This window comes from Salvia splendens, chromosome 8 (genome assembly GCF_004379255.2).
Source record: "Salvia splendens isolate huo1 chromosome 8, SspV2, whole genome shotgun sequence".
NCBI lineage: Eukaryota > Viridiplantae > Streptophyta > Magnoliopsida > Lamiales > Lamiaceae > Salvia > Salvia splendens.
The window spans coordinates 13,892,276-13,917,209 of record NC_056039.1 but is presented as its reverse complement, the minus strand read 5'-3'; the positions used below and the strand labels follow the sequence as shown (position 1 = coordinate 13,917,209).

Here is a 24,934-nt window from a genome sequence, read left to right as displayed (position 1 = left end):
AGAAGTGACTCGAGGGAATGGAGGGGTACTATATACTCAAGAAAATAACATTATTTTATAATTCTATTTACCATTACAACTTAGTTTAGGAAATAACATTATTTAAAAATTCTATTTACTATTTACAACTTAGTTTAAGGTCTATGGAGTAATTACTTTAAATTAAAATATAATGAAATAATTAATAATAAAAGTTTGGCATTGAAGGGGATCTCATGACCTTGTGAATGATAGTTGCTCTAACATAGCATTACATTTTTCTTACTCGAATATTTATGAATGTTAAAAATAAAGCTGAATTTGTGAAACTCGGAACTAAAACCGAGAATTTCCTTAACTCGTGATTACTAAATCTGAAATTTAAAAAAGCTCAAGGAGCCTATGATTTAAGAGCAAATCTCTAAAATAGAGAGCGTATTAAACTAGGGCTGATAATTTTTTACACGGCATGAATCTCCACGAAAATGATGAGTTTGGGTCAATGCTTATTGGGTCCGTGTCCTTATCGGGTCAACCAGTTAAGAACACGGAATTTTCGTGTTGTGGTCGTGTCGGGTTCGTGTCGTGTTCGGGTTACCCATTAAAAAATAATATTATTACATTATTAGTTTTCATTATTTTAAAAATGATGCTTTTTGTTGGATTTTGTTGCTATGAATCTATTGCTATTATTGTCATCAGATTAGATTTTGTAATCAGATTTTAGCTTTTTAATCGGATTTTTAATGATCAGATTCAAGGTTTTGTAGCTTTTGTTAATCATGAGCAGTTGTTAACAGGTTCTTACCATGTTATTAGGTCGTGTTGTTATAGTGTCGTGTCATGTAGTTGTTGTTACAATGTCGTGTTGATCCAAGGTGGTTCGTGAGGTTCGTGCCGTGTTCGGGTTTGAGGGTAGCAGGTCGTGTTCATGTTCGTGTTCAGGTTTGAGATTTTCTTAACAGGTCATGTTCGTGTTCAGGTTTGAGATTTTCTTAACAGGTCATGTTCGTGTTTGTCTTTACTGGGTCGTGTTATTAACAGCTTGATCCGATAACGGCCCAACATGCACGATTTGCCACCCATATTTATAGAAGTTTATTTGTATTGATTTCCAATCGAAAAGACAGAATTTATAGAGCAGAGTGAATAATTGAAAAACATAAGGGGCGAAAGTATAAATATGGAAAGATAGGCAGCGCTTGGGTTGGGGATATGGAGTTTTGAAAGCGGAGTGTCTGAGCACAGTGCTACTAGTTTCAGTTATGGCGGCTGCTGCAGCTCTCACTTCCGCCACTTTCCTCCGCCGCTGCGGCTCATTTCTCCCAACCATTAGACTAATCAACAATCGCCACCGCATAATCAACACTGCTGCCAAAATCAAACCATTGGCGCTCAATCGGAGCCCTATCGCCAATGGCGAATCCGCATCATTATCACCATCGACATCATCATCTACCAGAAGAAAAATTGAATCTCAATTTTTGTGTTACTGCACGGGAACGGAAGCGGAGGCGGGGACGGAAGCAGAGGCCGAGAAAGATACCGTGAAGGAGGCGGCGAACACTCTGGATATAAGGGTGGGGAGAATCATCAAGGCCTGGAGGCACGAGGAGGCGGATTCTCTGTACGTGGAGGAGGTGGATGTCGGTGAGGCGGAGCCAAGGACTATCTGCAGCGGCCTTGTCAAATACGTTCCGCTAGATCAGCTCCAGGTCTCCTTTTTTTATTCATTCATTTATTAAATAAAATTCAATTCGGAGGAATTGTGGTTGATTTATGTGATGTATGTGCAGGAGAGGAATGTAGTTGTTCTTGCTAACCTAAAGGCTAGAAATATGCGCGGTGTGAAATCGTTTGGAATGCTGATGGCGGCTTCTGATGCGGCACATGAGAATGTGGAGCTTCTTGTGCCTCCTGAGGGTGCAGTGCCTGGTGACAGAGTCTGGTTTGGTTCCATTGATGAAAAAGATAGCCTTCCCGATGCTGCATCTCCTAACCAGGCACGCACCACCACTTCTATGCAATTTGATAGTTATGAGAAACAAATGAGTTTCTTGATTGTTCCATTGATTAGAGAGCATTTTGATGGGATGGGAGTGTAGTAGTTATGTTGATAATCTGATATCGTAGACTATGGATGCTAAACTACACCTTGTGGTTTATTTAGGGTCCGTTTGATAAGAAGGGTGGGATATACAAAGATATGTGAACTAAGATAAGTAACGTGGGTTTTGTGTTAATATATGGCGAGATAAAGTTTTTACGTCGTTGTTTGATGGGCTAGATATTATCTAAACTCATGTACTCCCTCCGTCCCGAGCTACTCGCTCATTTTCTTTTCGGCACGGAGATTAAGAAATGAGTGTATAGGAAAGTCAAAAATGACGGCTATAGGTGAAAATTTTTACTAAAAATGGAAAGAGTGCAAGTAACTTGGGACGCCCAAAAAGGAAATACGTGCGAGTAGTGCGGGACGGAGGGAGTATTAGATAACACATGTACTGACATAATTGCCCTTCTCTTAAATTGTGTAGTTTGTGTTATTAACCATGTATGAAAGAAAGAAAAATGCTTAACGAAGCAAAGCAAAACTTACTGTGAATCCAAAATCGGAATCATTTTAAGAGCAGTTTGTTTGGAAAATCAAATATATTCATATCAACCACAACACAATACCATCACTATAGAGAATCAAAGAGAATAATCATTTGAACCATTTGAATGGAAAAAATCAAAGAAAAAATTTGAAATATAACAAAATCATCTCTACCATGTCTTTCATCAACAAGAAATTGAAAAAGAAAAATAGGTGTCTCAAAGAATGAAGGAGAAATATCAGTTTAACCATTTGAACAAATGTCGAAGAGAAAAATTGGTCGAACACACAAGAACATCTGTGCCCAGATTTTTCATCGACAAGAAAAAAAAACAAAGAAACTCTGGTTCAGATTTTAGAACCATATTCATCGAATTGTAAAAACCATGGGAGAAACCCATCCCAGATTCGAACCAACATCGGAGTGAATCACAAGAATTTTGTCAGCCACGGTAGAAACCCAGGCCATTAATCGACGTCGGCCAGTGATGTTTCTCTCCCTACGTCTCTTTCTCGTTTGCTGCCATGTTCTGGCTGGCGGGAGACGTAGGCTGGCTCGCACCCTCCGTCCAAATCATTCTCTCTCTCTCACGGCCAGTCCCAAACTTCAGGATCCTAGCACCTTCGTCCAGCACGGCAGCGAATCGCCGTCGTTCCTCACCCAAAATCCGGGTTCGCCTCTTTTCCTCCTCCGACCGCAACCCCTCACCATCCATGGTTATTTTTCGGTGGTCAGCCACTCCGAGGTCATCCTGCGGCGTCTGATTGAATAATACTCCAGTCGCGTGGCATCGTTGTTCTGCCGCTCTCCGGCAACTGAAATCGTGCCTCCAGATGTGGTCGTCGGCGTTCCTTCTCCACGGTGGTATGACCTTAATTGACCGAAAGAGGGAGAATCATGGGATGGGTAGAGAGTATTGGAGAGAGAGGGTGGTATGACCTTAATTTTGACGGAAAGGGGGAGAATCATGGGATGGGTGGAGAGTGATGGAGAGGGAGGGGTTTAATTGGATATCTTGAGAGAATAGTTTTATATCCTAACAAATTTGTCGGATACATACATCAGCGTAACTTTGCATTTTTAGCCGGGCCGAGATAGGCTTTGGAATTATACTGGGCTTCAAGTTAAGCATTTCTATGATATCAAACAAATAGAAAAGTCAAGATATAAATCTCTATCTTGATATTACTAGCTTATCAAACGGGCCCTTAGGATATTTTGGGACTTAATTTGGAAGTGTAGAGAAGGAAAAATGAATCATCAAACAAACTTAAGCTAGGGAGAGTAAGTTCCACCAAAAATAAAGAAAGTACTCCCTCTGCCCCACTCAAAGATGTCCACATTCTTGAGTTGCACGGGATTTTAGGAAGAGTGGTTAGTTGAATATTTTAATGAGGAGAGATGGGTTTATTTCCAAATATAGAAAGTGGACATCTTGATTGAGACAAACTAAAAAGGAAATGTGGACATCTTGAATGGGACGGAGCGAGTAACTAAGAAGGACTTACTCCTCCCTCTTGTTATCATGTTATGTTATGTTAAGTTAGAATCTCTTACTCTCTCTTGTTGTTTACCCTTTGAAGTGATGTGAATTGAGTAGCTGTATATTGATCTGGTTGGATGACTTGTTACTATGCAGATTCAAAAGAAAAAGATATGGGAACAAATTCAGCCTCACCTAAAGACAGACGACTCCGGCTTTGCTATACTTGACGCTAAGCACTCTATGCGAACATCAGCTGGTCCTATCATCTCCCAATCTCTCAAGAATGCCAACATTTCCTAGTCATTTTTTATCCCCCTTCCCTTAATCCTATGGGAGATTCAGACTCACAATAGACCATTTGTTGTTCTTTTTCTTCTTTTAGGATACATTATGTCCTTAGTTATGTGTTCACATTTACTGTATTCTTCCAATGAGAGGTTGTAAAGTTTCTCGACTATAAATTCACTTTCTTGATTAATAGTGCTAAAGTTGTCAAAATTTCATCTTAGTGTACATTTTGTTTGATATGCTATTGCTAACCACAAATTTTGTTGACCAATATAAAGAAGAACTGAATTTGTGTGGTGAAGCAAATTGCAAGATGAAGAATGGGCCACGTAGGCTACTGACTTTCTGGATAAGGTGAAAAGGTTGAATTGTCCCGCTTATATAACCTCCGCCGCCGCCGCTGCCATCGCCGCCGGGGATTCGCAAATGCACTGCAAGTTCACTGCATACAGTGCTACAATTCATCAACATGTATCATCTATGTCAACATTGCCACCTCTTCTTCGGATTACATCTCATCCCTCCGCCAAAACTATCACCTTTTTCCATAAAAATTCTTTTCCTTTACACCGACGGAGACTTGGCATAGTTCTTTGTAATAATAGTGGCGATGGGGCGGAGGATGAACAAGCTCAACCCATCATCACCTCGTCACCTCCGGAAGTCAAACAACAAGATGATGGTGAGTTGCCAGAATTGCTGCAACTAGGCAACTCTGCCATTTTACCCGCCTGCTTTGTCGGGCTCTTCACTGGAATCGCTATCGTCCTTTTCAACTACACGGTAACTAATTCATCTTCTTCATTTTCCAATGTTACCTAGGAAATAAATGTCCAACTTTCAGCATTTTCTGTCTCAAAGAGTTATCTCATGAGTCTGTATACGACAACCACAGTTTCCTCAATCACGAACGTGGAGGTAGTTGTGTTAGTATTTTTAGACATGGCTGTGCAAGTTTTCCTTCGATTCTGTTTTCAAGATCATTCAAGTCCTGATAAGTAGAAACTCTTGCTTAGTAGGTACATGAAATATGCGACTTGAGCTGGGGCGAGATACCTGCTCGAGGTGCCACATGGTTAAGAGAGGAACCCATTGAAACCAAATGGGGACGAGTAGTCTTAGTTCCTGCTGTTGGAGGTCTTATAGTTAGCATATTGAACGTGATTCGAACTTCGTTAGAGGATTCTGCTGATGGAACTGCCATGTCGAACATCAAATCAGCACTGAAACCGATTCTGAAAACTGCAGCTGCTTGTGTTACCTTGGGAACGGGGAACTCGTTAGGGCCGGAAGGCCCAAGTGTTGAGATTGGTGTCTCCATAGCCAAAGGAGTAGGAACTTTTTTGGATAGAGGAGCTAAAAGAAAACTCTCTCTCAGAGCAGCAGGGTCAGCTGCCGGAATTGCCGCGGGTTTGTCATCTTCCAGATTTATTATCACTTATTTTTCCTTTGCTGTTTGTTTATTTAATCATATAATTGAAATTGGTCTCATCAGACCTAAATCTGAATCTCTGTCACAAGTCCTACATCAACATTTTTTTCTTTGAACTTATGAAGACTTAAAAAAAAAATGTAGATGTAGGATGCAAAATATGGTGATAAAAATTGTGATTTTAATATCTGATTTAGTTATTTTGATTCCTGTGAAAGATTCTTAGGTTAATATATTGATAATGCAACTAACATTTCTGGTGGATAAAGGATTCAATGCTGCTGTTGGTGGTTGTTTTTTTGCGGTGGAGTCAGTCTTGTGGCCTTCACCTGCAGAGTCATCCTTATCTTTGACGAACACAACTTCAATGGTAATTCTGAGTGCTGTTATAGCTTCAGTCATATCAGAAATCGGTCTGGGCTCTGAACCAGCTTTTGCTGTCCCACTCTACGACTTCCGTTCTCCAAGCGGTAATGTTTAGCTTCCTCATTTCACAAGAAAAGAAAGGCAAAAACTCTATTTTCCAAATCTGTGGCTTAATCTATAATCTCCTCTTATTGTCAGTTCAGAACTGCCACTGTATCTTCTGTTAGGCGCATTATGTGGTGTGATTTCGGTGGGCTTATCAAAGTGCACATCTTTTATGCTGGATTTGTTTGATGAGATTGAAAGAGGTGTTGGGATACCCAGAGCATTGTTTCCCGTACTTGGTGGTTTGACAGTTGGATTTATAGCCTTGGCATATCCGGAGATCCTTTACTGGGGATTCGAGAATGTTAACACACTCTTAGAATCACGGCCTTTCTCATTCAGCCTTTCTGCTCAACTCTTGGTGCAGCTGGTGGCTGTCAAAATAGTGACTACCTCCTTATGCAGAGCTTCTGGATTAGTAGGCGGTTACTACGCCCCCTCTCTATTCATCGGTGCAGCAACAGGAATGGCATATGGAAAAATTATGGGTCATCTGGTTTCCATATCCAATCCAGTTTTTCATCTTTCAGTCTTGGAAGTCGCTTCTCCTCAAGCTTATGCACTGGTAATATTTCACCATCCTCAGTAGCAAAGATTCCTAACATGAACTCCCTCCGTCCCCAAAGAATATGCATTTTGGGGTCGGCACGGGTTTTAATGTAAAATTGGTAAAGTAAGAGAGAGGTAGAGAGAAAAAGTAATTAATGTATTGTTAGTGGAGAATGGGTCTCACCTCATTAGATAGAAAGGACTTTCCAAAATTCGAAAGTGCATATTCTTGTGGGACGGACTAAAAAGGAAAGAGTGCATATTCTTGTGGGACGGAGGGAGTATAATAATAGTATATTTGCAATGCAGGTTGGCATGGCTGCTACTCTAGCTGGTGTTTGCCAGGTACCCCTTACTGCAGTTTTGCTTCTGTTTGAATTAACACAGGATTATCGTATTGTTCTGCCACTTTTGGGAGCTGTGGGATTCTCTGCTTGGATTACATCCGACAAGTCAAAGAAAAAGGTAACCGACAATTCTAGAGAATCGAAAGATGCGAAGGAGGTGAATGGGAATAGTATCTGCGAACTGGAGAGTTCGTTGTGTCTGAACAGTGACTCCGAAGAGGATGCAGGGAATTTAGCAGACAAAATCATGGTGTCGCAAGCCATGAGAAGGAGATATGTAACGACGATGATGAGCTCTTCTCTAACAGATGTAGTGTCATTGATGCTGGAAGAGAAGCAGTCTTGTGCCTTTATAGTGGATGATGATGATTGTCTCCTTGGTCAGCTAACACTGATTGACATTCAACAATTCCTTGAATTATCTATGAAAAAAACCACCAGACCTCAGGTAAGCTAGATCTTTGCATTGATGAATCTGATTATATATGTATCTTAAGAAATGACATGGCAGGTTCCGAGAGTATCTGAAGTGTGTGTCTCTTACGGTGGAAGATGTGTGGTTTCGTGTACAACGACCCCAAACATTAGTGTCTTTACTGCTCTTAGCCTGATGAATAGGCAGGGTGTGAGCCAAGTGCCGGTTATCTTGGATGATGGGGGTCGTCGTTTAGTCGGTGTGTTGGATAGGGAATCTATCAATCTTGCTTGTAGAGCGTTTGCAATCCGGGATGGACTCAGCTGGTTCATGCTGGAGGACAAACTCAAGAATTGAGAGTTGATATTTCTTGAGGTTTACTCAATCAAAGTAGGGTCATCTCATCATAGTTCAATTCAATCACCTCTTGAGTTTGTTCCCTTGATATTTGATAATATAGTGCTGAGTTTGACAAAGAATGTAGAGCTCAATCCCAAATGGATTTTGTAAGTAAAAAATGAGAAAATTACATTACTCAATTGAATTCTCTTCTACTGTGTGCACCAATGAGCTATTGTTTCAAGTATCTCTAAAGAGAGCAAATAAGCCTCCATGGAAATAGTCATTGTCAACCAAGCTGACCAAGTAGTAACTGTTCTTCACCTGCCAATTGAATTGAACACAAAAGGTTAACTAGTGTTGTTGAAGACAATCAATCATCAAGTTGAGGTTACTGACCTCTTCAAGTAGTTTTCTAGAGGGATCAGTTTCCAGGTAAAGATTGGCCCACCCTCTCGACCACAACTCGAAGGCTTCATCCTTCCACACCATAAAGGTTAGCGGATCGACAATGGTGGGTTGCACAATCTCCTTTGTAGGGAAAACTCCCCATGTGACTGCATTCACATCTGTGTTTTTCATATTTGAAATCCAGGCACCTTCTCTGTTAACAGCCATGTAGCTGAGGCAGGAGAAGGCTTTGCATTTATTGATCAGCGCAGTCAAGCTTGCCGGAAAACAGAAAAACTCTAGGTATGCTTTCTGATACACACATCCACCTGCCTCTCCCCATCCTGTCCCAACAAACATCATCTTTGCCTAATAATGTCAACCGTTGATGGATATTTCAACAAAATAAGAGCATGACATTACCAACGTATCAGACTTTGCTCCATTAACAGCCGGTTGGCTGTTTATAGTGAGAAAGCCTTTCATGTTAATATTACCAAGCTGTTCGTTGAAGACCTTGGTCTCCGGCTGAAGTCCATATAGTTCTGACCACGGACTACTTTTGGTTTTCCCAAGGCAGAACTTTGCAAATTTCTGGTGCATTTTAATATCCATATATAAGGACTCTAGTTTCATAACCATCTAACTTGTATTTAGAAAGAAGGTACTATACCTCGTAGATATCTTCAATACTCTTCAAAGGAACAACCCATTCTTCTAGAAGTCTCTTCTCGTGAGATCTTGGTCGCAAGAACTGTTAATCATTATATCCTTAGGCAAAACAATGTGATTTATTGAGATGTGAGAAAACAGTTGTGGTGCATGCCTGATAATCAGTTAGTGGTGCAAAAGATGGAGTTTGGAAATCTCCCCATCGGCCATTTGGGTAGCGGTCCCAGCTAATTGACCTTCCGATGTAGCTTTTAGGACGATTAGCCCTACAATGTATACAGATTAGGTAACACTTAAGCTAGGGAAGAAGCACAGGTGGCCAGGCCATTAAGGGAGCCTCACGTACCAGAAAATAGGACGAACACTTTCTTTTGCACGAAAAACATTTGTTGGACGTCTCCAAGCCAAGGATCTCGGAAACTTGGACTCCTCAACCAGGCCAAGATTCTGGCAAGTGAAGGCTTTTTTGTCAAAGCAAAGATTATATGATAGTATGATACTATAAATGATGAGATAAGGAAGGGGAGAGGCACCGTCAGTATTGCCAAAGCAGATTTCTCCATGTTTAAGGTGTAAAGATGTATAGCTCTAGTCCCAGAAGCTAAAATCTTTCTGCACATATCAGTTTCAAGCTGAACACCATACGCCTTGACATTGTCCTTGATCGGTTCCAATGCAGCCATAATCTCCGGGGGAATCTAGAGAGTAGCACAAGCATGTAAAGATAAGAAACAAGTATTTGTTGTGTGTATATAAACGGATTTCGAATGGACCTTAGTTTAGCAGAAGCCGGTCATGCGGATGAAGGACTTGTACGAGTTGATGGGCATGATCCCTGGTACGATAGGACACGTTATTCCAATCTGACGGCAGTCATTCACGAACTTGAGGAAGATGTCAGTGTCATAGAAGAGCTGGGTGATGATGACTTCACCTCCAGGATCAACCTGCAATTAGATGACATGATGAGTAGTGGGAAAGTATTGTGTGTGTGTTTACCTTTTGCTTGAGATAAACAAGTTCCTTCTGGTATGCCTCTGCTGTAACAACTCCATTCTCCTGAATTACCTCAGGATGGCCCTCTGGATATCATATTCATATCATCATTTCATTGATTATTGTTAATTTGTTATTAATATGGCCATTTTGATTAGTACCTGGATAGCCAGCAACACAGATGCCAAAGTAATCCCCATACTTGGCACGGATATACTTCGGGGGGGGGGGGGGGGGGGGGGGGGGAAGAATTCGAACGAGAACATCACGCCGCTTTCGCTCCGGATCTTGTCTATCACCTTCATCTTCACAACCAAATTGTTCGCACAACCATCCGAGATTCATCAATTATGCATCCAAACAAACTTGTCTATTTTTAACACCCATGCACCTACTCTTACTCTTATATATACTGTACGTACTAACTAACTAACCGCTCTAAATCTCACAAATTATATATAGACTTCAACTTACATTTCACTCATTGTTAAATAAGAAGCCAGAAAATTTTATTTTTTACACTTGTCAAGTAACATTTATACAAATTAATGAGATTATTTAAAGTGGTTTTTTAGGACGGGCTTGCAATTGCATGTAATTGTCAGATAATTTGATTATTTTCGACCTCATTACTGTTGCTTTTATTAGTGATGCTTACACACAAATCCACCCTTCAAAAAATGTCATCAAGTTCTAATTTTGATGCTTTTGAATTACTCGAAGATGATGAATGGGGACAAAAATTTGTTGAAAAAAATCGGAAAATTGATCGAATGACCAAGGATGTAGCCATTTGTGAAACATCTCTATCTTTACAACATATAGACCATATGTCTAGAGCTACAATACGATATATGAAAGAAAATGTGAGAAGGGTCACCATAGTGTTTACGAGCAGGTCATGTTTTCGAGCAATATTTTGCTGAAGATCCAATCTATCATCTATAATTTTTCAAACAAGGTATCGCATGCAAGGTTTTCGAGCAGGTCATGTTTTCGAGCAGTTCCAGGGGATTGAGTCCTTCTCCTTAGAGGAGTTGGGTATAGATCTCGGGGCACCGGACACTCCTGTGGGGCGGGGTCGGGGCGCACCCAAGAAGAAGAAGGGGAAGAAGGTGGTCGGCGAGTAGTCGCAGACGGAGGTACGGAAGAAGTGGACAGACGCGGAGAACGTCGCGCTGTCCAAGGCGTGGGTCAGTGTTTGTGATGACCCTCTCGCCTCGAACAATCAGATGATCGTTAACTTGTGGGCTAAAATAGCAGCAACCTACAAGGCATTTTGCCCAGAGGGGAGGCCACGCAGCGGGGAGGAGTGCTGGAAGGGATGGGACCGAATCCGGTCTGGGGTGTCCCGATTTTCGGGCTTGTACACCAACGCCCTCCGAATGAAATCCAGCGGCCAAACTGACGACGACTGCAGGAGGCTGGCGGAGAAAGAGTTCCCCCTTCCCGGGCTTTACAAGGACTTCACCTATTGGAACTGCTACGAGGTGCTAATGGACTCCGAGAAGTTTCGGGCAGGTGTCGACGTGGGCTGGCCGAAGAAGCAGCGCCTGAACTATTAAGGTGATTACGCCGGAGGTAGCAGCGGTGGTTCCCATGACCTCCCCGAAGATGCTCGGGAGACCTCGTCCCCTCCCCCGTTTACTCGCCGCACTCGCCCGGTTGGTCAAAGACGGGAGCAACGCCTTCGCCAGAGGTCCCAGGAGGTCCAGTCGGCATCCCCCCTGTTGGCAGCTCGATAGCCGACCTCGTCTTCTTGGCGCGTCAACAAGCGCGGGCTCAGATGATCAAGGTCATAGATCAATTGAAGAATGCAACTGACCCCGAGGAGAAGAGTTTTTTTCACGCTGTGCTCGTGAGTATGCGACAGGATTTGAATCCCGGCGCTGCACAGGTGGGGGGCTCTGAACAAGCTTGCAACTTTCTTTTGCAAAAGTGACTAGTAAACATGGTACATCTCTGTTTCAGAATGTACTAATACGGGACAGCAACATACTTGCACGGCAAATACTTGAGAATGGATACACAAGTCATTCGTAAATTCTTCATCAAGTTTGTTGAAGGTGCTATTTCTAACTTCAGTGATGTGTACCTGAGAAAGTCCACCGAAGACATGAAAACACTTCTGCATATTGAAGAACGAGAATTTCCATGCATGTTTGGGGAGAAATATTGATTGTATGCACTGTGAATTAAAGAATTATCCCACTTGGGTTGGGCAATATGCAGGAAGAGGTGTGAAGCTAACAATAATAGTGGAAGCAGTAGCATCCAAGATCTGTGGATCTAACATGCTTTTTTGGCACCACAGATATGGTACAGATCATACCATAATATGAGACTTAACTGTTTTAAGTAAATAAAATTCATTTAATTTTTTCTATCTGATTAGATGTCTCTCTCGAGAGAGTGGAAAGCAACCATAAACTCAATACCTTTTTTTCTTTAAATTTTCATGAACATATTCAATCCATATCTTGCAACTACAAATTTATTTGACTGGATACGAGTTCTCCATCCATGAACTGAATGGCCCAAGTAAAGTGAATTAAAATGTCTTCCTAATTGAATAGCCCTTTCAAGCTTTCTTCTGCTTTGGGGGTGGAGGAGGACATAGAAAACGGAAAACCCAGGCGGCCAGTATTGATCCGACGAAGGGACTGATCCAATACACAAGGAAATGCTCCCAAGTATTGTGCACGTTGTTTACATAAGCCCACCCAAATGCCTGCACACAAACCATATTTGTTTCAAACCAAAAACACACAATCATAAGCAAGGGATGAACAATTCATATCATTTGTTCTCTACAGCAAACTAAACCTCCCAATGAAGACGTACAAAAACACACCATTATTACATTCAAAATAAATATATGTGACATGTTAAAACAAGCTGCAACCATCATTTATGTTGCTTGTCGCACAGAAATTACAAAATTTCACACAGAAATCCAATCCTAACATATATACCAATTAGAATTTTATCAGAGAACCAGATGCTGTGCCGATTCTTGCTTTCACTTTTTTTTTGTTTAGTGAAAGAATCAGCAGAATAACACATTAAATGAGTAAAGGGATGGACTGAAACAAGTGAATACGGAATATTGAGCGTATATTCACAAATAGACCAGTATCTACTGTCTTAAACCAGAATTATCGCATCCTTTAGAGAAGAAAGTCATCTATGACTATATTGAGGTGCACAAGATTGACATATAAAATGTTGCTCTATATCCTAGAGAACTCAGGTGATAAAATAATTCAACAGCAGTAATGGGATCACAGACACTTTACAAAATCATATCACTAAAATTATAAAGCGACAAACTTAAGCATCAGATTTCTGAGCACCTTCTTTATATTCCATATGGTCTACAAAATTTGATACAGAAGATTGTGATGGTTGCTTGAAAACTGACATAGAGAATGAACAAGAACAGGAAGAACGACAAATGAACAGAAAGTAAACTGAATATTACTGATAACACTGAACGACAGGGAAAAAAAACAAGACTATTCCTCTACCGAGGCCCTCCAATAATTTATTGTCCTAAACTCTAAACTCCAATCACATAACTCTTCCAATGGAGAGCTATTTATAATAATACTTATGAATGTTATACCTCCTCAATGATGTCACTTTCTAAAATCTCAAAATAAAGTGATCCACGAGGCCCATTTATTTTCTTGGCTATGTAGTTATGCATGAAATGTTATCTCCCACGAGCAAAATGATCAAAACATGAAAATGTGAAACAGGAACCAGATAATCACTCCAAGAAAGCTTTCTGAGTTGAAGGGAAGAAACTAAGAAACGACACGTATTTCTACTATTTCACCATTTTGTTATTTGAAGAAAAAAGCTATTGATCGATATGCAAGACAACAAAGGAACAAGATTATTGCAGCTTGTTAAAAACAAGAGAGAGAGAGAGATGGCTTACATTAGCAGGATTCATGGAAGGTCCTGTATAAGTGGTACCTGCAACTACAAGAGACACAGTTGACATAGCAAGCATCCAGTTCTTGGCGATCACGCTTTTAGGACCCTTAAGGATGATGAAGAGGACAGCCAAGGTCATTATGAAGGTTAAAACCCCTTCAGCAGTTGCTCCGGTGTTGGTGTCGACCTTCAGAGAAGGACCCCCGAGCATGTGCTTGTACTTAACCGGCATCACTTCTATAATCGCCACCGCACCACCCACTGCACCAGCTGCCTGTCCACTCACCCAGTTGATATAGTAATGGCACAATAAACTACTCCCATGTTCCATTAGTACTAAGTATTTAGTAATACTCTCCCCCCTTTCCATAGTAGTAGAGTCATTTTTCCATTTTGGGTGTTCCATAGTAGTAGAGTCATTCCCTTTTTTAGTAAAAAGTAGTAACACATTTTCCCACTCTTACTTTTCCCTCTTTATTTTCACTTACTTTATTCTCTCCTCATCCATCTACCTTTTTCATTTCCTACTTTATTCCCCCTTTATTTAACTCACTTAACACAGTTTTGCAAAGTCTAACACACTAAACCAATCTTACTTACTCAATCCTACTTTATTCTCTCACTATTTATCTAATTTATTCATACAATTTATTCATATATTCAACCAACACAATTCGCTCGATCAGTATATAAAAATGTGGCTTTCTCTCCAAGTCAAAGTTCAATTTCGTTATAATCAAGGCAAAGCACAAAATTGAGAATCATAATCAATCAGACCTGAGCGGGGAAGCGGACGGCGGCGGAGATGAGAGAGTCAGCGCCGAGGCCGGCGGCGTAGAAGGCGGCGGTACCGGTGGGATTGAAGGAGGCGCCGCCGAGGAGATCGGCAATGAAGCCGAAAATGAAGAGGAGGAGGAAGATGAGAAAAGTGGTGATGAGAAGAGAGGGGAGGCCAGGGGCGACGCCGAGAGCAGAGGCGAGGACGTAGGTGACAGCGCCGAGGGAGGAGGCGCAGAAAATCCACATGAAGGTGACAAAGGCATCGGCGACGGCGGCCTTGACGAGGGCAGCAAGCATCGCGACGGATGAATGAATGAATGATGATTTGGTGTATGTGTGAGGGCTACCCACTATCACTATCACTATCACTATCACAAGTATGAAATGAATCGCACACCAACTTTTACTTGTCACATTCGAAATTAGGAATTTTTTTCAACTAGGGATTGTCATGGCCTAGCCACAAACTCCTCCAGCCACATCATCAGCACTAAAACTCCTCCAGCCACATCATCAGCACTAAAACTCCTCCAGCCACATCATCAGCACTAAAACTCCTCATGCCACATCATTAGGATAAGCAACTGGACAAGCAATAGCCCAGCAACCACAATAAACAAAATTATTAAAAACAAATAATTAACAATCACACGAAATACGGAATTAAATTTACGACACATATACAGGAAAATTCAATAATAATATTAAAATTTTAAAAAGTACATTAATTAAAAAAATACATTAACAAAAAAAAATTACATTAATTTTTAAAAAAACTCCTACTCCACGCACGAGCCCCCTGCCTCCGCCTCACGCCTCGCTGTATATATAGTGTTTCGAAAATTAAATAAAAAAAATCCCGCTCGCCGATCGCTCGTCGATCTGGAACCTGCAATGGCGGCCAGGAGATCGGCGAGCGCATCGCCGATCGCTCGCCGATCTGGAACCTGCAATGGCGGCCAGGAGATCGGCGAGCGCATCGCCGAGCGCTCGGGAATCAGCGTGCGCTCGCCGTTTTTCTCGCCGATTTGGCGCTCGCCGGCTGCAATGGTTGGCGAGCAGACCGGCGAGCGCCAAGAATCGGCTAGCCGGTGCGCTCGCTTCTGTTGGAGATGCTCTAATATAGGTCAAATAGACGAAATATATAAATTCACTTAAATTTTATTATAATTCTGATATTTTTTTCAATTATTTCATATATTTGTATTTGGGGGAAATTTGTGGATGATGTAGAAACCGAAATCCATGATTTCTTTTGCAAATGTGTATATTACTCATAAAAGCTATTGAATTTAATTCGAAATGTAGAAATTTAAATACAAGAGCATGCTAAAGTATTTTGGCTTCCAAATCCTATATAATTACTTCTAAATCTAAATCAATATGACAATCATATGTAATTGACTAGTATTTTTTAAAATTGTGGATCAATCCACATTTGTGTAAACTTTATGATTTTTATCACAAGTTTCCCTTTAATATATTAGATTATTGATGAGAATTACTCTCTTGACTGGCTAAATACCCCATCTGTTCTATAAAAATAGAGACATTAGAACGACACGAGTTTAATGTCAAATTAATAAAGTAGAAGAAATATAAAAAGAAAAAGTGATTGAAGTTTTTGTTAGTGAATGTGACCCACCTTATAAGAGAGAAAGAATGACCGAAAATAGAAAGGAGTTATTTTTGTGAAACAAATAAAAAAAATGTTTATGAAAGAGGGAGTAGTTCATTCGCTTTTATTAATTTACAAAGAAAAAAAAGAAAAAGATAAATAAGAACAAGATTGTGGTACATGGGTAATGCCTCTGCTTTCGACCTATCTCAAATTAAATTGTTGATCACTTGACTTGCACTCAACCACATTATGAACTTCATTCCCAACTAGTAATATTTTAATTGGGAATTGGATGTTAGTAATAGGTTTACAGGTGAACTCTTAGGTCAACCATTTTGGCAATTCCAAATTTAAGTACCATTAGCTGATGGGCAGTTACCAGTATGTCTCAGGGCAACATAAATGTATTCTTCTAAGGTACATCAAGGTATAGTCTCCAGTTCATATTCCGTCGAACTTTAAACAAAAGGGTACATGTACTCGAAGCTGACACAGGTGGGTAGGTAGAGAATACCTAGGGGGTGCGAGACAACTTTCACTAAGGAACTTGACAAAATAGCCCCGTAAATTCAGGATAAGGGGTGCCTCCTCACAAAGGGGGTCTAAAACCAAAATTTAGTAGCCGCTATGTACGAACACAATTCCGTGTATTGTTATTTAACCATGCCCCTATTGACTCGAGTGTCATGCATCGCTCCCAATCTTTAGTATTTACCACTTTCTACCCAAAAAAGTGTGCATAATTCCTAAACTATTTGCAGATCTCAAATGTTCAACTAATTTGCTATGATGTTATAGACATGAACACGATGCGAAAAACTCAAACAAACATCGTGTACGAGAGAATAGAATTGAAACAATCTTTTCCGCAATATGTCACTAAGTGATCAAATCTTTGGTAGAAAATGGAAGTGTCGAATGGGCGAGGTCGACCTAGTCCGGCTCAGGCTCGCCATGTGCCGGACAACATGGGGCTCAGCCCAGGCCCATCGGCGAAGTGAAATGGGTTTGGGCTAGGTTTCTTAGTATAAATTCAGACCCAACTCAGCCCAACCCAAGACCACTAGTGAAGTGGGCTGGGGGCTGGGTTGTGTAGAAAATTACTTTTATTACATTTTTATTATATTTTTAAATTTTATATTATATGTTATAAATAAAATTGCTAAATTTAGAGGATTAAACTATTTATAAGATAATACCATATCCCATTCAAGATGCCCACCTTTCTTTTTTAGTTTGTCCCATTCAAGATGTCTATTTTTTATATTTGGAATTAAATCTCTTTGTTCTCTCTCCTTATTAAAATATTCAATTACTTTTTCAACTCTACTTTATCACAAACAACTATTCCATCTAAAACTCCGTGCCCCTTAAGAATGTGGCCATCTTGAGTGAATCGGAGGAAGTATTATATAGTTACATATAATATGTGTATAGGTTGTATATATATATATATATATATATAGGGGTGCATTATAATGATAACCTCAATTTCCGTAATAACCCTATAATCAAATCTGGACCACACATTTTTAAAATCACGCGGTTGATATTCAAACTTAGATTTACTTCATAAAAAAAAGTGCGGGGGTAAATATATCATTTCGCTCAAGATAAAATTTACGTATCCAAATTTCGCTCATTTAATTTCTGAATTTCGCTCATTTTATCATTTTATCAGTCAGTCAAAAGTATCATTTTATCAACTCAGAGTATCATTCTATCCGGGAAAACTATCATTCTATGCAATAAACCTAACATATATCATTTTATCAGTCAGTCAAAAGTATCATTTTATCAACTCAGAGTATCATTCTATCCGGCAAAACTATCATTTTATCGGTTTTATGTCATTTTGTCACGTTAAAGTATCATTTTATCATCTTATATGCAATTTCTTCAGCTAAACTATCATTTTTATAAGGTTACTGTCATTTTATCCGCTTAGATTATCATTTTATCAGGTAAAAGTATCATTTTATTAAACAAAAATGTCATTTTATACACCAAAAATACCTATCATTCTATCGGCTGAAAGTATCATTCTACCCGACAAAACTATCATTCTATCGGCTGAAAGTATCATTATATCCGGAAAAACTATCATTTTATCAGTTTTATGTCATTTTGTCACGTTAAAGTATCATTTTATCAGCTTATATGCAATTTCTTCAGCTAAACTATCATTTTTATAAGGTTATTGTCATTTTATCCGCTTAGATTATCATTTTATCAGGTAAAAGTATCATTTTATTAAACAAAAATGTCATTTTATACACCAAAAATACCTATCATTCTATCGGCTGAAAGTATCATTCTATCCGGCAAAACTATCATTTTATGCAGTAAACCTAACATTTATAAGCTAAAAGTATCATTTTATCAACTCAGAGTATCATTCTATCCGGAAAAACTATCATTTTTATAAGGTTTCTGTAATTGTATCCGCTTAGATTATCATTTTATCAGGTAAAAGTATCATTTTATTAAACCAAAATGTCATTTTATAAACCAAAAATACCTATCATTCTATCGGCTGAAAGTATCATTCTACCCGGCAAAACTATCATTCTATCGACTGAAAGTATCATTCTATCCGACAAAACTATAATTTTATGCAGTAAACCTAACATTTATAAGCTAAAAGTATCATTTTATCAACTCAGAGTATCATTCTATCCGGCAAAATTATCATTCTATGCAATAAACTTATCATTTTATAATTTTATCAGTCGGTCAAAAGTATCATTTTATCAACTCAGAGTATCATTCTATCCGGCAAAACTATCATTCTATGCAATAAACCTATCATTTTATCATTTTATCAGTCGGTCAAAAGTACTCCCTCCGTCCCGCACTACTTGCACTTATTTCCTTTCTGAGCGTCCCAAGTTATTTGCACTCTTTCCATTTTTAGTAACAATTTATACCTATAGCCGTAATTGTTGACTTTGTCTATCACTCATTCCTTAATCTCCGTGCCCAAAAGGAAAGGTGCGAGTAGTGCGGGATGGAGGGAGTATCATTTTATCAACTCAGAGTATCATTCTATCCGGCAAAACTATCATTCTATGCAATAAACCTATCATTTTATCATTTTATCCGTCAGTCAAAAGTAGGGATGTCAATCGGGCCAACCCGTTCGGGTTGTCGGGCCATTCGGGTACGGGCTATTCGGGTTATGATTTTTTCGGGTTATAAAAGTTCGACCCTAACCCTAACCCTTCGGGTTTCGGGCTAACCCACCGGGTTATTCGGGCCAATGCGTATTTTTAATTCTTTTAATATTTTCAAAAAATAATACGTATTTTAAATTTTCTTTAATTATATACATATTTTTAATTAATCATTCAACAATGATATACATATTTTTAATTTTCTTTAATATTTTTAAAAAAGATTAAGTTATTTAAATTTAAATAACTTATTCATTACATAATTATTTACAAAATATCTATCAATAGTATGTTTATGCATTTAAAACATAAATCAACACTTTGTTTCAAAATTTAAACATAAATCAATTCGTAGATGTAACAAAAATATATTGAATTGTTAAAGAGTGAATTATCAAGATGCTAGCTAATTGGAGTAACTCTAAGTTTTCTTGAATTATGATTAGTCAAATTTAATATATTCCAGCTATAAATAAGTCAAATAATAATTTATCTTTGTTTTAAGAATCATCAAAGTATGCATAATTCAATGACGAAGCGGCGTCAAAACACTTTGCACTATTATATTTGAAATATACTAAAAGAAAGCTTTTATATACGAGTATTTATGAATCCATGAACCACATGGTGATTTTTTTCGTGATCTTATATAGTCGGTTGACGTATTTGGATTTTGCATGGTTTTAGAGAGTTGTCTCGGATGATTTTGATTATATTTCTATATTTTGGTATGTTTATATGTTTGTTGAGAAATGATAGAAAATTGATTAGAAAATGTACACAACATATGTGGATGTGCAGCAGCCTTGTTTGAGTCAATGTTTCTCGTGATTTTGAAGTCTGATAAACCTCTAATACATATCATTCTCTTCGTCTTCGAAAGAGCTTCGCGTGGATATATTGCACGCCTTAATCAGAGCTTTGTAGAGAAAGTTATGACCGTTACAAAAACTGCTCGCTGTGCAGAAGCCTTCAACCCGACGGGCCGACCCGTAACCCGAACGGGTCGGCCCGCCTAACCCGACAACCCGAACGGGTCAGCCCGAATGGCCCGATTTTAAATTCGGGCTGCGAAATTACAACCCTAACCCTGTATTTTTATCGGGTTATTCGGGCCGGCCCGCGGGTTCGGGTTACATTGACATCCCTAGTCAAAAGTATCATTTTATCAACTCAGAGTATCATTCTATCCGGCAAAACTATCATTCTATGCAATAAACCTATCAATTTTATCATTTTATCAGTCAGTTAAAAGTATCATTTTATCAACTCAGAGTATCATTCTATCCGGCAAAACTATCATTCTATGCAATAAACCTATCATTTTATCATTTTATCATTTTACGTGATATTTGGCGAAATTCAGAAATTAAATGAGGGAAATGACAGTTTTACCCCCGCGCTTTTTTTATGAAGTAAATCTAAGTTTGAATCTCAAAACTATCATTCTATGCAATAAACCTATCATTTTATCATTTTACGTGATATTTGGCAAAATTCAGAAATTAAATGAGAGAAATGACAGTTTTACCCCCGCACTTTTTTTTATGAAGTAAATCTAAGTTTGAATCTCAACCGCATGATTAGAAATATGTGTGGTCCAGATTTGGTTATAAGGTTATTACGATATTTAGGGGTTATCATCTGATCACGACTCTCTCTCTCTCTATATATATATATATATATATATTGTAATAGTATGACCCTTAAATGTGGCCCAGCCTGCTCCATCAGTAACCAACCCAAGATGCAACTTGGGCTTGAGCCCAACTCCTTGAAACCCTTGATACGTGGCAGCATCTTGTGGGGTGTTGAGGCTGAGTCATTTAAATACTCCCAACCCTCTTTTCCCTTCCTCACTTTTCGATTCTGCCTCTCTCTCTTCTCTCTGACCTTGAGTGATGATATTAGGGTTTCAATGCATCCTCCTCTTCTGAGATCTCTCTGTGCTGTGAGCTTGAGAGTGTTGATCTCTTCTTCCTCTGTTTTGCGTGTTTATACACCGAGTCAGTGAGTGAGTGGCGTGTTTGGAAACCCTTGGTTTCTGGTCTGGTGCAATAGGCCAAGTGTGGTGGTTTCTTGAGGTACTGGAGACTTGGATGTACGGTGTTTGGCCGTGGCTTTGATTCTAGGTTGATTCTGGAGCGGAGCAGTTGATGGATCTAGGATTATAGTGGATACGGTGAAGCAGATCTGTCAACTGCTATAGTTTTCTCCCTGAGTGGCAAATCAACCGGTGAACAAGGGATTGGAGGGTCGGATAAATAGGCATGTGATGTTGTACCTAGTGCAACTTGAGCCTATTTGATTTCTTTGATAGATTTCCTTGTTTCTGTTTTAGTTCTATTTCCTGTTACACTATTATTGTATCCAAACGCTTTTGATATGTGTGCTAAGTGTTTTCAGGGAATGAATCTCCAAGATTTGAAGTTGCTTGATGATTGAGTAGTTAGATATGTTGTTATCTGGTACTCCCTCCGTCCCACGTTACTTGAACGTTTCCTTTTCGGCACGGAGATTAAGGAATGAGTGATAGACAAAGTCAAATATTACGGCTGTAGGTGATAATTTTTACTAAAAATGGAAAGAGTGCAAACAACTTGGGACGCCCAGAAAGGAAATACGTGCAAGTAACACGGGACGGAGGGAGTATTACTTTGTAATTTTTTGGGCTGATAGTAACATTTCATATATATATATATAGGGATGTATTCATTTCCTTTTTATATCTTTTGTTTTTTGTTCTTTTTAATCTCAGCCCCACGATTTTGTCATCCGACGGTTAGATTGGTGTCACGTGTCATTTAATAATGCAGATTTTCCGTTGAATAATGCACACCGACTAATAATGCACCATTATAGTGTAATAATGCAGATTTTCAGTTGAATAATGCACACCGACTAATAATGCACCATTATAGTGTAATAATGCAGATCATCTGGACCGTTGATGAATGAGATCTAACGGCCCATATTAAGAAGAATAAAGGATCTAAGGGATGAATAGGAGAATAACGCTCCCATATATATATATATATATATATATATATAGGGATGTATTCATTTCCTTTTTGTATCTTTTGTATCTTTTGTTCTTTGTTCTTTTTAATCTCAGCCCCACGATTTTATCATCCGACGGTTAGATTGGTGCCACGTGTCATTTAATAATGCAGATTTTCCGTTGAATAATGCAACCGACTATTAATGCACCATTATAGTGTAATAATGCATATTTTCAGTTGAATAATGCACACCGACTAATAATGCACCATTATAGTGTAATAATGCAGATCATCTGGACCGTTGATGTATGAGATCTAACGGCCCATATTAAGAAGAATAAATGATCTAAGGGATGAACCTAGAACTCTACATATTTTATTCATTGGATGAGGAAAAAATGACGGTCAAGATTAAAAATCATACATATTAGACTATGTTTTCACGACATTCCGGACTCAACATGTGAAAAAACTCACATGTTGATGGAAGAATGAATGAAACGAAGAAGAGTCCATGCATGCTTTATTTTTTCACTTATCTGCATTCACCCATTAATAATAGTTTTGGTTGTAATGGGAAGTTGTTGTGCAAATCAACACCATTGGATTAAAAGATCTAACGACCTCCGTTTGGCATTTGTTCTACGTTTAAGAATGGTTCTACGTTTAAGAATGGTTCTACCTTGATCACAATCCTATATATATATATATATATTCATGAATGATTTTAGAAATATATGAAATACTACATTAATATTTATTTTATTTTACATTCATATTTATCATCGGTGAAGTGGGTCGGATTGGGCTGGTCCTGTGTTAGGTTTCTAGTGGTCTTGGGCCTAGGTTTGAAAAATGGCCCATTGAAGTCCATTTCAACCTATAAGCCTAGTCCAGACCCACTTCGTTTCGTTGATTGGCCTGGCCTGGGCCGTGCTGGGATGGATCGGCCAAGTCCGGTTGACAACTATACTCGCAAGAATGTCATTAGTTTGATTTTGGCAATTTAAGTGTCTTTTCAACGAGGCAAGACAACATAAGATGAACCTTTTCTTGTGATCTTATTTTGCTCCACCAATGTTATCAAATAGCGGATATGGCGGAGCCACGGCGCTATGGCATGGCGTTCGGTGGTGGAAACGCCATAGCACCGCCATATCTGCCATTTGACAACATTGCGTGTACTGCATATAGGAATGGGGCATTAGGTAAGAAACATGGAGCTTAGAATTGTATTTTATGCTCTATTAATTGTTTTAAGAGTTTTAGATGTTATATTTTTATTATTTTCTAACTTTTGAATTATATATAAATATATAAGTATTATTTTATTTATTTAATTATTGACCGTCATACTAATACATCATATCCCTGTGGCGGTTTTTAGGCAAACCGCTATAAGCCGCCATACGATATTGATAACATTGGCTCCACGTGCTACCAAGTGACTAAACATATCTCGTGCAGGATGGTCATGCCATTAGCTCTATTGTGCAGACTATTAATCCTCACCTATTACTTTGAACAAGCGGTCGACTGCTTCGCATTAGACTATCTTCTTAATCGCATCCTTATACGCCAATCATACCACTTTTAACAACTTGTTTTATGTCACATGGAAGGAACACAAATTGAGTATCATGTAGACGACCTCTGCCACTGCCAAAGCATCTGATATCTCCAACATGCCCATGAGGTACTTGATGACGCCTATTTTGGATTGGGATACACAATCCACATAACAAACCCATTCTTTGGTTTTGTCGAGAGCAGACAGTGTGTTTATGGCTGTGTAGCTGTTGTCCGAATCTTTATATCCCCTGATATTCATCGTTTCAGCAATACGTTCAATCCGATAAAATTTGTTTATGACCATCATCATGACAATAGTATTGTGTATGACTATGTTCGTGATACTACCAAACAGACTCTCTTGCAAATCATGATGTTAGTGTCGGTTCTACAAGCGTATGATTCTATAGAGGCTATCGAATAGCTTTGGCACATAAACACTAACAGACTCAATAAATTACTCTAAAAATTAACGATTATCCTTTGTTAAGCGACACAACCTCTAAAAAATTCTCTTTGGTCTTCCAATGTCTTCGCTGCTAAGATCATTTCCATTGTAGATTGGAAATCAGACTCTTGGAACTTGTAGTTGGGATTATTTTCGTGTAGCTCGAGTGAAAGATTTTTCGTACCAACTGGATATCATATTTTCGAGCACATTGTATGGGATTAGTATAGCTTATAACTGTATCCTCTTCCCAGTTTTAGGACATTTATCATTACCATCTTCAATCCACTCTTGAATGGAGGGATGATCTTACGTATGCCAATACAAAGTGAATCAACGTTGCAAACTCGATTACATAAAAAACAACATTTGACACACAAAAATAATTCATAAAAAAAACTCACATATCCAAATTCACAAAAT

General features: G+C 38.9%; 4 protein-coding genes across 6 annotated transcripts; 2 read left to right on the top strand and 2 right to left on the bottom strand.

The window, feature by feature from the left end:
• Positions 1-1,168: 1,168 nt before the first annotated feature.
• Positions 1,169-4,563, top strand: LOC121744401 (aminoacyl tRNA synthase complex-interacting multifunctional protein 1-like). Its single transcript, XM_042137924.1, has 3 exons — positions 1,169-1,694; positions 1,776-1,982; positions 4,219-4,563. Exons 1-3 carry the CDS (start codon positions 1,245-1,247, stop codon positions 4,363-4,365), a joined length of 804 nt encoding a protein of 267 aa, XP_041993858.1. The 5' UTR covers positions 1,169-1,244; the 3' UTR covers positions 4,366-4,563.
• Positions 4,564-4,660: 97 nt separating this feature from the next.
• LOC121744400 (chloride channel protein CLC-e-like) lies at positions 4,661-8,106 on the top strand. 3 transcript variants are annotated; one of them, XM_042137921.1, is made up of 6 exons: positions 4,661-5,136; positions 5,373-5,763; positions 6,055-6,255; positions 6,355-6,821; positions 7,115-7,600; positions 7,664-8,106. In XM_042137921.1, the coding sequence occupies exons 1-6, from the start codon at positions 4,780-4,782 to the stop codon at positions 7,922-7,924; spliced, it is 2,163 nt and encodes a 720-aa protein (XP_041993855.1). In that variant the 5' UTR covers positions 4,661-4,779; the 3' UTR covers positions 7,925-8,106. The 3 variants fall into 3 exon arrangements, with proteins under 3 accessions (XP_041993855.1, XP_041993857.1, XP_041993856.1); XM_042137923.1 differs by having other exon boundaries at positions 4,996-5,136; positions 5,370-5,763; XM_042137922.1 differs by lacking the exon at positions 4,661-5,136 and adding an exon at positions 5,165-5,271.
• A 40-nt stretch (positions 8,107-8,146) lies between these two features.
• On the bottom strand, positions 8,147-10,164 carry LOC121745795 (methylenetetrahydrofolate reductase 2-like). Its single transcript, XM_042139747.1, has 10 exons — positions 10,126-10,164; positions 9,968-10,048; positions 9,811-9,915; positions 9,502-9,666; positions 9,315-9,415; positions 9,123-9,234; positions 8,970-9,050; positions 8,720-8,890; positions 8,306-8,665; positions 8,147-8,230 (listed from the first exon to the last, which is right to left on the bottom strand). The coding sequence occupies exons 1-10, from the start codon at positions 10,162-10,164 to the stop codon at positions 8,147-8,149; spliced, it is 1,299 nt and encodes a 432-aa protein (XP_041995681.1).
• A 2,226-nt stretch (positions 10,165-12,390) lies between these two features.
• On the bottom strand, positions 12,391-24,322 carry LOC121745794 (aquaporin SIP1-2-like). The gene is made up of 4 exons (XM_042139746.1): positions 24,120-24,322; positions 14,690-15,098; positions 13,914-14,186; positions 12,391-12,695 (listed from the first exon to the last, which is right to left on the bottom strand). The coding sequence occupies exons 1-4, from the start codon at positions 24,320-24,322 to the stop codon at positions 12,546-12,548; spliced, it is 1,035 nt and encodes a 344-aa protein (XP_041995680.1). The 3' UTR covers positions 12,391-12,545.
• Between the last annotated feature and the right edge of the window lie 612 nt (positions 24,323-24,934).